At 53.9% G+C, this 15,829-nt stretch overlaps 8 protein-coding genes across 8 annotated transcripts; 5 read left to right on the top strand and 3 right to left on the bottom strand.

Moving 5' to 3' along the window:
* Positions 1–390: 390 nt before the first annotated feature.
* Positions 391–1,113, bottom strand: AB675_4328 (uncharacterized protein; the record flags this gene model as incomplete). Its single annotated transcript, XM_018144457.1, has 1 exon — positions 391–1,113. One exon carries the CDS (start codon positions 1,111–1,113, stop codon positions 391–393), a length of 723 nt encoding a protein of 240 aa, XP_017996520.1.
* Positions 1,114–2,453: 1,340 nt separating this feature from the next.
* Positions 2,454–3,913, top strand: AB675_4327 (uncharacterized protein; the record flags this gene model as incomplete). Its single annotated transcript, XM_018144456.1, has 2 exons — positions 2,454–2,535; positions 2,622–3,913. The coding sequence occupies 2 exons, from the start codon at positions 2,454–2,456 to the stop codon at positions 3,911–3,913; spliced, it is 1,374 nt and encodes a 457-aa protein (XP_017996506.1).
* Positions 3,914–5,133: 1,220 nt separating this feature from the next.
* On the bottom strand, positions 5,134–6,800 carry AB675_4326 (Protein phosphatase PP2A regulatory subunit B; the record flags this gene model as incomplete). The annotated part of the gene is made up of 3 exons (XM_018144455.1): positions 5,134–5,879; positions 5,926–6,565; positions 6,618–6,800. The coding sequence occupies 3 exons, from the start codon at positions 6,798–6,800 to the stop codon at positions 5,134–5,136; spliced, it is 1,569 nt and encodes a 522-aa protein (XP_017996505.1).
* Positions 6,801–7,846: 1,046 nt separating this feature from the next.
* AB675_4325 (Gamma-butyrobetaine dioxygenase) lies at positions 7,847–8,884 on the top strand (the record flags this gene model as incomplete). The annotated part of the gene is made up of 1 exon (XM_018144454.1): positions 7,847–8,884. The coding sequence occupies one exon, from the start codon at positions 7,847–7,849 to the stop codon at positions 8,882–8,884; it is 1,038 nt and encodes a 345-aa protein (XP_017996477.1).
* Positions 8,885–9,610: 726 nt separating this feature from the next.
* AB675_4324 (Monothiol glutaredoxin-3) lies at positions 9,611–10,679 on the top strand (the record flags this gene model as incomplete). Its single annotated transcript, XM_018144453.1, has 3 exons — positions 9,611–10,180; positions 10,291–10,384; positions 10,483–10,679. The coding sequence occupies 3 exons, from the start codon at positions 9,611–9,613 to the stop codon at positions 10,677–10,679; spliced, it is 861 nt and encodes a 286-aa protein (XP_017996456.1).
* A 373-nt stretch (positions 10,680–11,052) lies between these two features.
* Positions 11,053–12,129, bottom strand: AB675_4323 (uncharacterized protein; the record flags this gene model as incomplete). The annotated part of the gene is made up of 1 exon (XM_018144452.1): positions 11,053–12,129. One exon carries the CDS (start codon positions 12,127–12,129, stop codon positions 11,053–11,055), a length of 1,077 nt encoding a protein of 358 aa, XP_017996458.1.
* Positions 12,130–12,947: 818 nt separating this feature from the next.
* On the top strand, positions 12,948–14,000 carry AB675_4322 (uncharacterized protein; the record flags this gene model as incomplete). Its single annotated transcript, XM_018144451.1, has 1 exon — positions 12,948–14,000. The coding sequence occupies one exon, from the start codon at positions 12,948–12,950 to the stop codon at positions 13,998–14,000; it is 1,053 nt and encodes a 350-aa protein (XP_017996564.1).
* A 541-nt stretch (positions 14,001–14,541) lies between these two features.
* Positions 14,542–15,603, top strand: AB675_4321 (uncharacterized protein; the record flags this gene model as incomplete). The annotated part of the gene is made up of 3 exons (XM_018144450.1): positions 14,542–14,622; positions 14,727–15,020; positions 15,166–15,603. 3 exons carry the CDS (start codon positions 14,542–14,544, stop codon positions 15,601–15,603), a joined length of 813 nt encoding a protein of 270 aa, XP_017996551.1.
* Positions 15,604–15,829: the final 226 nt, after the last annotated feature.

Here is a 15,829-nt window from a genome sequence, read left to right as displayed (position 1 = left end):
GAGGCTGATCTTCACCTCAGAATGACACGATAGATATTCCCAAGTACTGATTAGGCGAAGGAGAGGGGGTTTTGGAGCCTTCATGGGCTGATCCGGGAACCACTAAGTGGTGACGGGGAGGTTCAAGTTGTGAGTTGTCGTGTGAGAAATTGTGGGGATACGACATGAATTCTATTCGGCAGCTAGGATCACGTCGAGGTCTGTCCACTCGAAATTGCTGTGCTGAGTTTTTCATTCTCAGACAACTCCCGCTGCTCGAGATTACCACGGCCACAAGTCAAAATCTTGCAGAGTAGACAGTGGCTCTCCGCGCCAAGTGGTGAGCGTGTGCTGACCAAGTGACTTGGCCAAAACCTGCGTGTCCTTCGTTATGCTCCATTCTGAAAATCGTCAAAAATCGGGATCGCCGTAGCCCGATTCAAGATCACTTTCATCGAAAACATCTTCGTCATCACCAGAGGGTGGCGGCGACTCGTAGGTGTCCCTGACCAACGGCTCGAGGTCGACCACCCCATCTTGAATGCGAGCTTGTACAAGTTGCTTCCCTGCTTTCTTCTCCATGCTCCAAAACTTGACATTCAACAGTTCTGGTAGCCCAAGGAATTGCTCTTTCGTCATGTATGGCAACTCACTGCTCCAGTGGTGGCGATGGGCTTCCGGTTCGTTCTTGAGACATATGGGCAGCCGACTGCCACTTGTTGTATTGCCCCAGACACCTCCCTTGGCATAAACCTCCACTGCTGCGATATTCCCAACGATATCATTGCCGGCATCGACGTCGGGGAGCTTTCTTAGGACGTTTCGGGCGATCAGAGCGTCCTTATCCCGGGACATATCAACTTTGAATAGAGGAAACGTGGTCGTTTGGTTACGTATAACATCTCGCACGCGAAGCATGTCGACGCCAAGAGGTCTGTCATAACTGCTTTCAGCATCCAGGATGATGAAGGTGCTCAAATTTGGCATGCTAGCAGCCGCATTTGACGCTGCAGCAGCTAGGCTTCGACATGTTTCCTGGCCCACGACCTGTCGCTCCTCAAAAGTTTGGCGATTTTCCCACTTTGCGGTCTGCCCGCATGCGTATGCTTGTGTCGTACTGTCGAGCTCGATCATGTTAATGACCAGTGATTTGAGGCTCTTAGATGGGCAGAAGAAGTCGGAACATACCCGGCGCAGACGAAGGCGTAGGCTCTGCAGGTGGGTAAGACGTTCTGCGATCGCATGGCAAATGTGTGGCTGTACATCATTTTCCGTGACTTGCTCATGGTACCTGGTATCGAGCTCAAGATGTCGGACTGATGGTGGAAGATTAGAGACCAGATTGTGCAGCGAGGTCCTGCTGACGATGAAATCCCGCTCTCTATCCGAGAACCCGGTCCGTCCAATCTGAAGCGAGAACGACGTAAGGTGGTGCATCCGGGGGAGAAGCAACGAGAGTGAGTCCAAGTCTTGATTGAAAGACCTTGAAGCATTGTTTCCGCGCTCAAATGAAAAGCTTTCATTCTCGTCAATCTGGGCCAAGATGGAACCAGGTTTTGTGACTCTGCGAGTTTTCAGCGGCGGGCTAGCTATCGACATTGTTCTGACGAGTTGCAGATTCGGAGATGGCGCGGTCGTGCTGAATCTCGACAGGAGGTTGACGTTGCGCAGCGAGATATCCCTCCAGAGAATTCGAGCACAGGTAGCGTTCCACTGTCGGCAGACGCGCAGGACCACGGTCGGTGAGATGCTACTGTCAGTGGCACAGCGCTCCAGTAGGCTCTGGAAAACGATCTCGAGGACTTCTACCGGCACACGCGCTGCCATTTTGCCTGTCTGATGGCGGTGTGGAAATCGGTGAAGCAGCGGTCTCTTCAGAAAGGGATGAGTTTCGGGCTATTTCTCTGCTCGTTTGTATGCAGTTGCATCCGAGGCAGCCTTGGCAAGAAAGCGACTTACCTCACCTTACCTAGGTGATGTCCGACTTGACTGCCTGGCACTTACCATCAACATGTCACCATCTCATACGACGCCAGACACGTGAACAGTGAAACTTCGAGGATACTCCTGCTTAGGTCATGTGCTGCAAGCATTCTGATTCCTCGATGATCTTACTAGATCATGTTACAGGTTACCGCTTCGATGTCCGACAATATCCTAAGGTTTCAGCAGTAGTCGAGGTCTCATAGGTCGGATCACAGTGCGCCGAAGTCTGACCCTTAAGCATTATCTCGTTCGCGCAGAGTCCGTACCCGACATGTATGTCATTATGGGAGGCACGATACCAAGTTGGAGACTACCTAAATACGCCGTTTGCCAAGCTTTTCGGCGTACCCCGAAGTGCCGAAGCGGCGTCAACGGCGTCCACCTCAACTTTTGCGACGTAGTCGACTTGATACATCATAACCCAGAATTAACGTGCAGGGCAGTCGCAGGCTGCTATCACGTCTTACCGAACCTCTACAACTGCGACCATGTCACTCTTCAAAGCCCGCGCAAAGCCCAAGCGTATAGGACGTGAAGTTTCCGATTCAGGGCATACAGGCGACGACGATGGTAAGTTCTCACTCCCCTACCCGACAAGCACGATCATTCCTGACGCATTCTCCATACAGACGGTCCGGACTGACTGATGTGAACAGATAACGGTAGCCCAGCGGTGCGCCGTCCAGGCGCCGCGAAACAGAAGTCCAAACTCCGAGTCGCATTCGACCCAACCGCCTCAGATGCCAACGACTCAAGTAGCGCTGTACCCTCAGACATTGACGTCCCAAGCGTAGTCCGCCCACTCAAAAGGAACGCGCCTACTTCACTCCAAGACCGACTCAAGCAGACATCAATAAGGGAAGACGAAAGCGCCCCATCGCGACCGTCCTACAGCAAATCCGCCCTCGACGAACTCCGCGCCTCGACACCCTCTACACCCAAAGATCACCTCTCCCTCACGACAACACCAGACCCAGCCTCGGATAGTCTCGCCCTATCAGCAGAGTCCAAATTCGGCAAGCTGCCCGCCAGCACGAGCACAGCCATCCCCTCAGCCACAGAAATTGCAGAGCGCAAAGCCCGTCGCGCACGATTAGCACTCGAACAGTCTGCCCTGCCTGCCTCAACTACAGATCCTGATAGCGAAGATTACATACCACTCGACGCCTACGACTCAGACGGCGAGTTCAAGCCCAGTCGCATGCAGGTCGGAACATGGCATCAGCCCGCCAAGGAGAAAGACACGCGCCTCGTGCATGAGGACGAGGACATCGCCGAGGGCTTCGAAGAGTTTACTGAGCCGAGTGGACCGATCATCGGCGAGGGCTTCCTAGGAGGAAGTAGCATCTCCAGGAACAGCAAAACATCACGATCCGACACCAAAAAGGAACGAAACCGCCTAACAACAGACTCCCTAAACCTGACCTCCCGCTCCGCGAAGCTCAACGCCGCCGCCCATCGGGACGCAATCCGCGCTGCTATTGATGCCGCCGAGGGCAACGATCATGCTTCCTCCAATGCTTCCTCCGACGACAATTCCGCCTCAGAGATCTCCGATGACGACTCCTCAGGCGACGAAACCGCCCGCCACCACCTCTTCGAACAGTCCCAAACATCCCACGCGCTTCCCTCCGCACTCTCAGGTGCGTACATGAAGCAAGCAAAACGGCCGAAACAGCCACCTGTCACGTCGCCAATTCCGAAGATCAACGCTGCGTTGGGAGGGTTGAGGGAGCGGGTAGAGGCGATCCGACTCGAGAAGGCAGCGCTGCAGCGGCGGAAGGAGGCTTTGGTGCAGGAACGGGAAGGTATTAGGGGACGCTTGGAGTACATACAGAACGGTCTCGAAGAGTCAGGGAGAGAGCTCGAGGGTGTGCTTCGTAGTGCAAACGGCGATGGTGGGCAAAGGGTGATGCGGTTGCTGCTGCTGCTGCTAGTGATGGCGTAGTAGATTCTCCCCCCGCCGCTTCGACTTCAGCGTCTGCTGTCCATCCCGATAGAGTCGCACAGATGTCTTCATCGAGTCGGTGGGATCAGCGGTAGGACGAGTGTGGATTGGCGACTTCGTGGGGGCGGGCTGGCCGTAGGAATTTGTGATTCAAGGTCGATGGCCTCGAGTCCTTCAATCTACCATCACCGTGCCATTCTAATCACACTTCCGGTAAACAGAATTCACTGACTGTAGGCAACAGCCATGTGTCCAACAGTGACTACTCTCTTCAACGACTCCGTGAAGTGATTGCTTCGGCTTGCCAGGGTCTTGACTTTGTTGAAGAGGTATAAATATACGTCTTGCCCTCGCAATTCCTTCCCTTATCTTTTGGTCAGTTAAGAAGAAACTCACCATTCCACTTGCCATGTCAAACTAGCATGTCCTGCTACCTGACGAGGCGAGCTTGTTCGAAGAGCTCGACGACAGTAGGGCTATGCCGCTCGATCGGACGTCTGTGGCTGCAAAATGACGGTGGGATCATGATGTGACACCGGCTAGCACATCACGACTATGGGATAGGCCCCAGGGATACGAGCAGCGAAAGCAAGAGCAGCTGCCGCCGTTGCTGTGCACGATATCGAAGATGGGCTTCAATAGACTTTTTGGATTTCGCTTGCATTACTGGCTTCCCATGTGCAAGCTCGACTGCATGTAAATGAAGCGCTGGCTTCATTACTCTCGTGTATCTGTTCGTGCGACTCAGTCTGATCTACGGCACCTCCTTCCGCAGGTCCCCCGCCTATCCATTGCGTCCCCACCGATCCGTGGGCGACGCGTTCGCATTCTGCCATCGCCTACACCCCCATGGCTCGTCCTAGGTCGCTTACCACCGCGTCGCCCTTCCGCAAAGCAATCCCTCAGAACGCTCGAAAATGCTACCATGCATGGGTGCTGTGCTCGCTATCGTGGATGGTCCCATCCTGTCATGTTCTTGTCTTGTCTTGTCTTCCGTCTAGTAATCATGCGAGTGGATGTCGAACTGCTGGGCCGATCGGATCTGAGCAACGGGAGTGCTGACCTATAGGGCTCAAGTCGCTCAAGCAACGATCTCGCTTTAGAGCGCCGAAAACACGAAAAGCTGGTAGTCACCAATCAGCCTGTGTCTTTCTGCTGGGTGGTACTTGTCTGGATGCATGTCTGCCTCCCCATGATCGCTCTCGACACCTCCGACCGCTTCAGTCGGGGTATGTATACTCAACCACCGGAAGGTCATCATCATCATCCATAACATGACCTTCAGGGTCGTCATCATGGTTGATAGTAGACCACCCCGACGACGATGCAGACGCGTCTGAAGGCGCAGGGGAGGCACGACAATTTGAGAGATTCCAAATACTCACATTGTTGGTTGCGGCAATGGCTATGCTATCCTCGAACGGATGCCAGCTCATATGCAGGATCTTCTTGTTGAAGTCAATCTGGTCCGCATCAGTCTCCTTGCGCATTCGGCTACCCTGTCCCGTCGTCGCCGCCGGGCTTCCGGCTCGAGAGCCGCCCTTCTTGTTGCCGTTGGGGCTGGTTGAGTTAATGGGTGTGGGCACTCCAACTTTCTTAGCTTTGAAGGCAGATTTGTCAGCTTGGAGGACGACTTCGGTCTCGACTTCCGGGTCCGAGGGGTAGATCATGAAGTTGTTGTTGTAGCTGCCGGTCATGACGTTGCTGCCGTCACCGCTGAAGACGACTTCGAACTTGTCAAAGATGCTGTCGTTTTCGTAAGTGTCGCATAGACGAGGTCGCAGATGTTCGTGGATTGGGATTGTCTTGACTGGTTGCCGTTCCATGTTGACATCCCAGATCTTGACGGTGAGGTAGTCTCGGGATAGAATGTATCGGCCGTCGTTCGAGAAGCGGACGTCGGAAATGGAGGAGATTATCTCGGAAAAGAAGGATCTTGACGATGGGTCCTCTTCCTGCTCAAATTCTGTACACGGTCAGTGTGTCCGGCAAGACAATGTGTTTGAACCTACGTTTCGCATGCTGGTCGCAGAGGGCGCTTTCACGCATGTCGGCCAGCTTTATGGTGCCTTTTGAGCTGGCGTACATGAACCAATTGCAGCTTTGAGGATGAAACTCGGCAGCTGTGATGACCTCTGTCAGCTCCTCCATATTCGCAGGCTTGATATCAACAATGTTGAAGCTCTGATCCTGGATGTTGAGATTCCACAGGTTGATCCGGAGATCATCACTGCTGATGAAGGTCTCGCCATCACTGTTGACGGAGATACTATTGATGTGATAGGCGTGAGCGTTGGCGTATGTCCGACGAGGTACAGCTGCTACGACTGTATCGTGATGGGTCATGCGGGGAAGTTTGAGCTGCTTCGCGGTCTTGAATTTGGCTGGGATGGGGGTGCCGCCACCGCCTGGACCTGCCGGGGTGACCTCTCCGCCCAGATTGTTCTCGGCGACGACTTTGAGTGATTTTTCGAAGACCTTCCACAACTTGATCGTCTTATCATTGGTAGAGAGTAGGTAATGAGATGCATTCTGCCGACGGCACCACTTGATTTTGTTTATCTTTTCTTCGATCTCGAGGGATTTCAGGTAGTCGAATTCGGGTTCGTGGGATTGAAATTCGGTGTGGAACTTATACTCGCACGTCTTTTTCTTCGCAGATTCAGTACACGACACACTGCCGCCAGCATCAGAAAGGACCTACCGTTTCATTTCTCTCGAATAGGACGACTCGACCGCCCTTGTCACCGGTAGCGAGATAGTTGCCGGTGTGGTCGAACTCGACAGTGGATATTATGTCAGCTTCGGTAATGTCGTCTACTTCGCCCTTGTCGCCGAAGCACTGGGTGAACTTCCATGTGGGAGTTCCTGGCTCGGCTTCAACCATCTTTCATCACTCCCGTCGAGGCGACGGCGAGGGGTAGAGCAAGACGAGCTAGTCGGTAATCTGAGCTCAGGAAGAGTATGGAAGGCGTACACCGAGTTGTCCGATGCGACTTGTTCGCAACACAGACTTGGCAAGCGGCGATATTGTTCGGCCGGATGTCGAGGCGCGATATCTGATGGAAGGCGGACAAAGAGCGGGCTGACTCAAGGCGGGCGGCTACGGATGTTACTGGAGTGGTGGAGGAGTGAAGTCAGATGAGTTCAGGCTGCAACTGTGGCAAAGGATGGTGCAGTAGTCACCCAAGGCTAACAGGTGACAAGTGATAAGAGTGAGGTGTGAAGGTCAAGGCCAAAGTCAAGGTCAAGGTGGAAGTGAACCAGGCTCACAACCTACGTCAATTCCTGCCCGGAGCATAGAGCACTATCTCCGTGAAAAATACGGTGGCCACGATGCTCCATCAGGCCTCACTCTATTCCACCGCTCCAGACATGAACCATCGAGCTTATAGACAGCAAGCTAGGCTTCCAGTGGCTGGAAACGCCGGAGACTCGACCATGAGACCTGCTTACAGGCTCGATCCTCTCCGAGCAGGTCCTCGCGTCAGACTTACGGCAGCTCCTCGACAACGCTGGTGTCGTAGAAGTTTCGTACAAACAGCCCCGAATCAGGCTAGTCGTCTTTCACAGTACACACGGAAAAATAACCGTGATGAGGCAAGTATTCTCGCTCAGAACACTCAATATAGACGGGACCAGGAGGAGAGGCGTTCTTCCCGTCCCGTCTCAAGTGACAAAGAAAGACTTCGCTACATCAATGACTACAGTCCCTATTCTTTGCGGCTAGGGTGCAGATGTGACAAATGTGTCAACCCTAGCGATGGTCAGAAGAACTTTTCCATTGCCGACATACCAACAGATATCTCCATTAGAGCAGTAGAGCTTCATCCTGACAGTGGCTTCTCGATAAGATGGAACGATGATGTGCCTGGGTTTGACGAAGACCATGTATCCGAATTTACATCGGAATCTGGGACGCTCAAACGCCACATGCAGGGCAACGTTGATCACAAGCTCAAAGCACGTCCTGTGCACATGTGGGATAGTGCGAGTTACGACATAGAGCAGCACACGCTCGCCTTCAAGGACTTTATGGACGACAGAGGCCTCAGCGAAGCCCTCCATCATCTCTGGGAAACGGGACTTATCTTTGTCAGGGATGTGCCCCGTGAAGAGTCCATGGTCGAAACGCTTGCTCAACGCATCGGCGTCATCCGCAATACTTTCTATGGCAGGACTTGGGACGTCCGTTCTAAGCCGCAAGCAGAGAATGTGGCCTATACCAATCGACACCTAGGCTATCACATGGACCTCCTGTATATGAAGGAACCGCCAGGTATTCAGCTGTTGCATTGCTTGGACAACACTTGCACCGGAGGCGAATCATTCTTCGCCGACACCTTCACTGCGTTGTACCATCTCGAGAGACAAAGACCCGGCAGTGTAGAGGTGTGCTCGAAGGAACCCTCAATTCGCTACGAATACCTCAATGCAGCGTCTGGGCACCATTACATGGACACCAAATGTCTCGCTTCAACCAAAAATGTGGCAGCCTGTTCTCGGCTTAAGTTCTATCACAACGATCCAACCGAATCCGCGTCCCCTCATCTCAACGCCGTCGATCGGGTGTATTGGAGTCCTCCTTTCGTGGCAACAACGGTCCATAAACACCCCGACCAGCGACCCTTGAATGATTTCACGCTCTATATCCAGAGAAATTTTCGGGAGGTCATGTCAAATTTTAGCAAGGTTCTCGACAGCCCACAACTGCGCGTTGAGACCAGACTCGACCCGGGCACCTGTGTCATTTTTGACAATCTACGCATTGTTCACGCCCGCAAGGCCTTCGACACAAGTAGTGGTTCGCGGTGGTTGCGTGGTGCGTACCTAGACTGGCAGGATTTCTTTTCCAAGGCCACTCAAGCCAGCGAGCTCATGCCGGAGGCCCCTTTCGTGGCCTACCGGTTTGCCAACCGGTTCCACCAAAGGAAATCGGAATTAGACGAAGCACCAGAAGCCAATGTCTAGGTCTGGCACCCACATTCAAACGTCAGGGCAGAAACGACGGCCAACCAAAGAGGTTCGGCTCGTAGGACCAGGACGTTTCCAACACCCGTGGGCATGTCTAGCAGAGAACATCACTTGGAGTCGAAGTCCTAAAGGCAGTCGGGCTGGAGCAAGTGGCCAGCACATCACAGCCTCGTCCACGACCCAGAGTCTTGAGCACAACAGTGCTATTCGCATTGCGTCTGAATCCACTACTTACTCTTGTACACATAGCACCTGACTGTATTCATGTCGACATCGAACACAGCGGAGGATCGCGTTATAATAGCGTGTTCTCTTAGGCATTTGCAGTGTCTATTGCACTCTCAAGTTTTCGTCAGCTTACTTAGACTCGCCTTCAACATCAGGATTCTCCATCAATGCCAAGATTTCCGCGATCGCGGCGCGGAATTCCGGCGCGGGACCCGCGATTGCATCATCGCCTGCGCCGGCCGATCACGCTCACTGCCGTTCACTAAACATTTTGCCAGCAAGACAGTGATCTCTAATACGCCTTCGGCACTCAACACTTGACACTTCCGTCGTATCAACCTGATCGTCGACTTCATCACTCCCTCCATACTGTGTACAGAACCTGCCCGCCTGCCCACGAGTTGAGCCCAACTCTCAGCGCCACCATCTAACCCACCAGAACTTTTCCCACCATCCCTACACCCATAACCCCGAACATCACCACCCCCCGCCACAATGCCAGTCCTCCAAGAAGTCTCCGACGAAGCCCAATTCAACTCCCTAATCCAATACGCCAACCCCACAACCCTCGCCATCCTCTACTTCCACACGCCCTGGGCCGCGCCCTGCGCGCAAATGCGCACCATCCTCGAAACCCTCGCCTCCACCTACCCTTCCTCCTCAGATATCACATTCCTCTCCATCAACGCCGAAGAACTCGCCGACGTGAGCGAGTCATACGACGTAACGGCAGTTCCCTTCCTGGTGTTGCAGCGCGACGGGAAGGTGTTGGAGACTGTCAGCGGCAGTGATGCCGCGAAGGTGCGCGCTGCGGTGGAGAAGCATGCTGGATCAGGTGGTGCACAGGGGAAGGCGAAGGTGCCGCCGCCGCTGAGTGCGGATCCGAGTGTTGCTCCAAAGGCGAAGGTGGACAAGGAGGAGGGGGAGACGGTGAACGGGCATGGTGAGGCGAAGACTTTTGGCGCGTATAAGCCGGACGAGGGTCAGACGAACGGGAGCCCGAATGGGGAAGTTGATAAGGCGGAGTTGAACACGCGGTTGGCGAATTTGGTTAAGGCTGCGCCGGTGAGTCTACACCCCCATGGCCCAGGACAAGGCTGGTGTTTCAGATCAGCCTCAGTCCCGGTCTCCCCAAACCCACAGCCAGCACACAACATACTAACGGAGAACCAAAGGTCATGCTCTTCATGAAAGGCACCCCATCGGCGCCGCAATGTGGCTTCAGCCGCCAACTCGTCTCCCTCCTGCGCGAGAACTCAGTCAAATATGGTATGTTTGACATCTGACCGCATACCCACTTCTACTTTCCGTCTACCTTCGATCCCATGTTTTTTCCCTATGAAACAAAGCTGACTGCTCCCCAACAGGTTTCTTCAACATCCTCGCCGACGACGACGTCCGCCAAGGCCTAAAAGAATACTCCGACTGGCCCACCTTCCCCCAACTATACACCAACGGCGAGCTCGTGGGCGGACTAGACATCGTCAAGGAAGAGCTAGATGCTGATCCGGAGTTCTTTGATGCGTTCAAGGCGAATGGGAGTGCGGTCGCTGCTGGAGCTTAGACCTTTCCAATCGCTTTTGCATGATGATGGTCAATACGATTCCCATGGCGTTATGCTAGGTACGCTTTCACACGACGAATGTAGGTAGTCCTTATGTTGATATCTGTGTAGAACTCCTTGTGGATCTAGCGAAGCACTACGGTGCTCTCGTCGTCAATACCACTTTCGAAGTGTGGTCCAATATGCTGTGTACATATAGCTAACTGATACAGTCATATCGCTCTCATGCATACCTTGAGACTTGGCAGACTGCTCAAAACACGTTGATCCCCCTGGTCTCCTCGACAGGCAGCCTCTCCAGCTCAACCCACTCCATCCCTCCAAGCGGCAGCTCCGCCCCAAACGCAATCTCGTCCTGCATAACATCCCCAATTCATTGCGCTTTCGCCGTCCCTAACCCCGTAACCCACCTTCCAACATTCATCGCTGCCGGATACACAACATCCCACGTATACTCCCCATGCCAGCTTTCGCCCCCATTCGTTTCAGTGATGTCGTTGAGGTCCGAGTCCCGGTTCCGCATTCCTTCCGCACGATGACTACCAAACAGCGGCGGGTACGTCGCAAAACATCTGAACTCGTCGACGGTGAGCTTGCCGCGACAAAGACTAGAAAAGGACACGTCTGCGGGGTTGTTCTGGCTGCTCAGACTCATGCCGTGCAAGATTTTTTGAGCACCGGAGCGACTGATGGCGTATGCGCCGATGCACATGCCTGCGTAGGCGCGGAACATGACGCGGGTGGAGTTTTGGCGGATGAAGAGGGGAATGTGTTGCTGACGCCACTTGGCGCGACGGTGGGGGATGGGCGGGACCGTTAGGTCGTTGGGGATGGTGTAGATTTGTTGGGGCAGGGAGGATGGACCGGCGCGGCAGTGGCCTAGCCAGAGGAGGTCCCAGTTGAGGGTGTACGGGTTGCTGGGCTCGGATTGGGTGGTGTAGCTGAGCTTATACATGGCGTCAGACAGTTGGTGGAGTTGAGACTTGAGAAGGACGTCCCAGTCGGCGTCGTCTTCAAGGATGAGGGCGGTGGGGAGGCGGTTGTGGAGGACGTGCTGCACTGCGTTCATGTGTGCCCGCCAGCTGCCCAGAGCGCCAGGGGTTTGGAGCGTGTAGTTCCACGTTGGAGGAGCGGCTTTGGCAGAGACTTCTTCGGCTAAGACGGCTGGGAGCCATTCGACGTTAAAGCCGGTGAGGGCGGAGGTGAGGGTGATGGTGTCTTTCTTGTCGGTGCGGGCGGGAAGGTTGATGACGAAGATCTTTTGGAAGCCGAGCGTATGGTTGCTGACGGCGAGAGAAGCAAGGTATGTGGTTGCCTCGCTGTTTCGACCGAGATATGGCAAGGATTGAGATATTTGTGAGTGAGGAAAGGTCAGTATCGAAAGAGTCAGTAGACACGCGAGGCCATTGGGCGCAACGTGAGTTCTGGTCAGTGGGAGCGTGTATCGCATTGCGGTCTCGTGGCATACTGACCGGAAGACACAAGTCGAAGCCCTTGGACGAGATCAGGAGGAATGGTGGTCGCAACTTCCCTTTCTTGGACTTGATATCTTCCTTGAAGAACATAGCTTCCACATCTGCAGCCAGGATACATGAGTCTATCAACGACTCTTCCTCCTAGGATGCCAGAGCCGTAAGGCCAACATGCATTGGGTTGATACGAGGTTGTCAGGAACTCTAGCTGAAATTGCAAAGGGAGGGGTCATTGATAGCGAGTGCGATGGAACAAGGTACCAGTTGTTGGCCTACTCATCGAACCTGACGGTAAAAAGCTCTCGTATCCGACACGACGCTTGTCGCACTCGAACGTCACTTTCCAGGGGCTCGACACATGGTAGTATCATCAGATGTGAGTTATTTCCTTTGACATGAACGAAGGTTAGGTTGAGGCAGTTTGGCAGGCGGGAGGTGGTAAGCACGAGTTCTTGGCGCTCGGCATTATCTCCTTATTGCTTCGATCCCAATGTCCTTTGACATTTGGTACGCCATCTCGATACCTTCAAACCTACCTAGGTATTGGGTTACGCCTCAATGCCTTGCAGCTGTTGAGTCACACGCGCGGCGATAGCAGGTGTCCTCATAGGCCTGCACTCTCCTCTGCTTAACGCCTGTCAACGTGACCGAACTCATGGAATGCGTATTGTATTATGATCAGGCTGGTGTACTGATGTGCAGCACGAATCCCATTTTATGGTGTGTAACACAGCCGATGCGACCAGAAATACTGCTTTCCTCTCGCGACTTTTGCGCTTCTCTTTCAACAACCGCCATGGGTCGTTTCCCACGCCCTGTTCTGCTTCTTTTGCCCACAACAGTGTTCATTCTGGTATTGCTGATTGTTGCAGATGAACGAAGTCTATGGCTTTGCAGTAGCTGCTGCTATGCTTCAGACGAAGTTGCCACCGCCCCCTCCGCCGCTGCTACCGATGGATCGCAACAGCATGTCCTGGACGGCGGACCTCGCAACGCCACCATTGGCAAAGCTACCATGCTTTACGGCCAGCAGAATCCTGTGTACGAACGAGCCCTGCAAACGCATCTACAGCATGCCGATATGCACGGCTATCCCGTATTCATACTCCGGGAGAAGCTGCTCGGTCGCCTTTGGACCAAAGCAGCCTATGTTCTGTCAATCATACTCAATGAGCTGCAGAAACCGACTGCAGAACGGCTCCAGTGGCTGTTCTGGTTTGATGCAGACACTGTCCTCTTGAACCCATACCTGCCGTTGGAGATGTTTCTGCCGCCTTCGCCAGAGTTCGACCACATTTCCTTCATGTGTGGCGTCGACCACAATGGTCTCAATGACGGAGCCTTCCTGATACGGATCAACGAGTACTCGCTACATCTCATGGCGGCTTCGCTCACCGTGGAGAGTTTTAGACCCGAAGTCGATCTCAAATACTCCGTCCAGTCCGCGGAAGAACATATCATTAGCTCACACGACAAAATTAATCCTCAGCAGAGCAACTTCACCTACAGCGACGGCTACGCAAGGGTCCCACAGAGATGGTTCAACGCATATATGGGTCCCAGGACTTTTGCAGGGGAGGTCAAATCCAACAGGCAAATCACGGGCAACAGCGTCCATGAGGGAGATTTGCTCGTGCATTTTGTTGGCGGTGCGACGCCAGAAGTCAAGGTGAAGCGTATGAAGAAGTTCCTGGATGCTTTCAAGACTACGAAAGAGGCCTGGGAAATTCCCGCAAACGAGACGGGGATCGAGCGAGAGGTGCAGGAGTTTTGGAGGATGTTCGGGAAAGGTCCAGGCGATCAGCATGGTGGGAGGATTAAGTCAGATAATGAGAGTGAGGATCTGTAGACGAGGATACTGAAGTAACCGAAGGCACCTCCTGAGACGTGATGATGAGGACCGGGCCGGCTTAGGTATTCGGGCAGGTACCGAAGGACACAAAACGGGCTATTGCTCGCTCGTATCTATGCTTTACCACGCGTTCAACCTCACAAGAAACGCTTTATGGCGCTGCGTATCCCAAAATGAATGGTTCCGGCTTGCACACGGCCCGTACACTGCTCAGCAATACTAATGACTCAGATTGAAAGCATTAAGCGAAGATCGGTCAACATACATAGTCTTCAGTGCTTGCCCTCATGCAACACGACCCAGGCACGCGGATAGAAGTCATTTGATGTGAGTCGTCGAGTCCGCCTGGTGGGTTTTCTTCCTGGCTCGAAGCTCAGTATTCACCACCCATTAGAGCCGAAGGCATCACCTTGTCTCAACAAGGCAACGAGGCAACCACGACATCGATATACTTTACTCCGGCTTCCTCGCAGCGAACCCTTCCTACCGCCTCTCGACCGCTAATCATCACCCGACCCGCTCTCGAAGGCGCGCGATTATGTCGAGCGACTACAACTTCTGCTTCCCTCTCGACTTATCACAACTGGAAAATGATCGGCTGAAACTCGTGCCTTTCGATGTAAGTATATTCCACGGCTATCATTGGAAGGTCAAAGGCTTGGAATTTGTAGTCGGGACGAGAAGTGCATGATGGGCTACTAACAGAGAGTCCTCAAACACAAGACCAACATCGACCTCCACGCCAACCTCTACACAAGCCACACCACATCCACCCCAGCGGCACTCGTTAACTTCGACTACCTCCCCTACGGCCCCTTCAGCACACCCGAAGACTTCCTCAACTGGTACAACCCACACATCCGAGACCAAATCAATGTCGTCTGGTTCGCCATCTTCGTCAAGCCCAAAGACGGCGCGGTCAAGCATGGAGATGAAGTACCAGACGGGTCGAGATTTGCGGGTGTGATTTCGTATCTGAATGCTGATGTCGGGATGGCGAGTGTGGAGTTGGGCCACGTACGTCTACACCCTGTCCCCTCCCTTCAGAAGCTTCTCCGTCTGGCTCGATGTTCACCACTGCCACTGGGGCCCAAACCTCAGCACCGACACTATCGTCCTACAACAAAGACCAAAACCTTGATGTCGGCACTGACAAGAACAGCTCAACATCCTCCCACCACACCAACGCACCTTCGTCAACACCCACGCCTGCGGCCTCCTCCTCAACTATGCGCTCAACCCACCAGCCGGCGTCACCATCAACGCCCCATCTCTATATACGCCACAAACACCGAGATTGGTATCAGGTCCCGGCGGCCTCGGCCTTCGGCGCGCCCAATGGTTCGCCAACGCCTTGAATGCCCCATCCCGTCGCGCTGCCGAGCGCTTGGGGTACCAGTATGAGGGGACGTTGAGATGGCATCGGATCCTCCCTGCTCACAAGATCGACAAACTGGGCTCGGAGGACACAGAGAAGAAAAGGCCGTGGAACGACAATCGAGGCAGCGCACGCGACAGCGTAGTCCTAGGCCTATGCTGGGACGACTGGCTCCAGAACGGCGGAAGGGAACATGTCCAGAAACTAATGGCACGAGTCTAAGCCAGCACGTGAACTCCATTAAAGTACAGGCTATATTCAGCTCTTCTCCCCTGTGACTGCAAGCTCACTACGGCTTCTGACCTCCCACAACTTGCTCGACCAGTCCAATCGTTCCGCCCACCCTCCGCTACTCGTCTGCTAAGACACCTCCTGCACTCCAGCCCTCCCTTCTTTATAGGGAGCGCCTGCGGCGCGACCAGGAAATCGCACTCCACTCACAGAAGGG

The sequence above is a fragment of the Cyphellophora attinorum genome, assembly GCF_001299255.1.
Source record: "Cyphellophora attinorum strain CBS 131958 chromosome Unknown Contig30, whole genome shotgun sequence".
Taxonomy (NCBI): Eukaryota; Fungi; Ascomycota; class Eurotiomycetes; order Chaetothyriales; family Cyphellophoraceae; genus Cyphellophora; species Cyphellophora attinorum.
The sequence above is the reverse complement of the archived record's forward strand: the minus strand, read 5'-3'. Positions and strand labels throughout refer to the sequence as shown.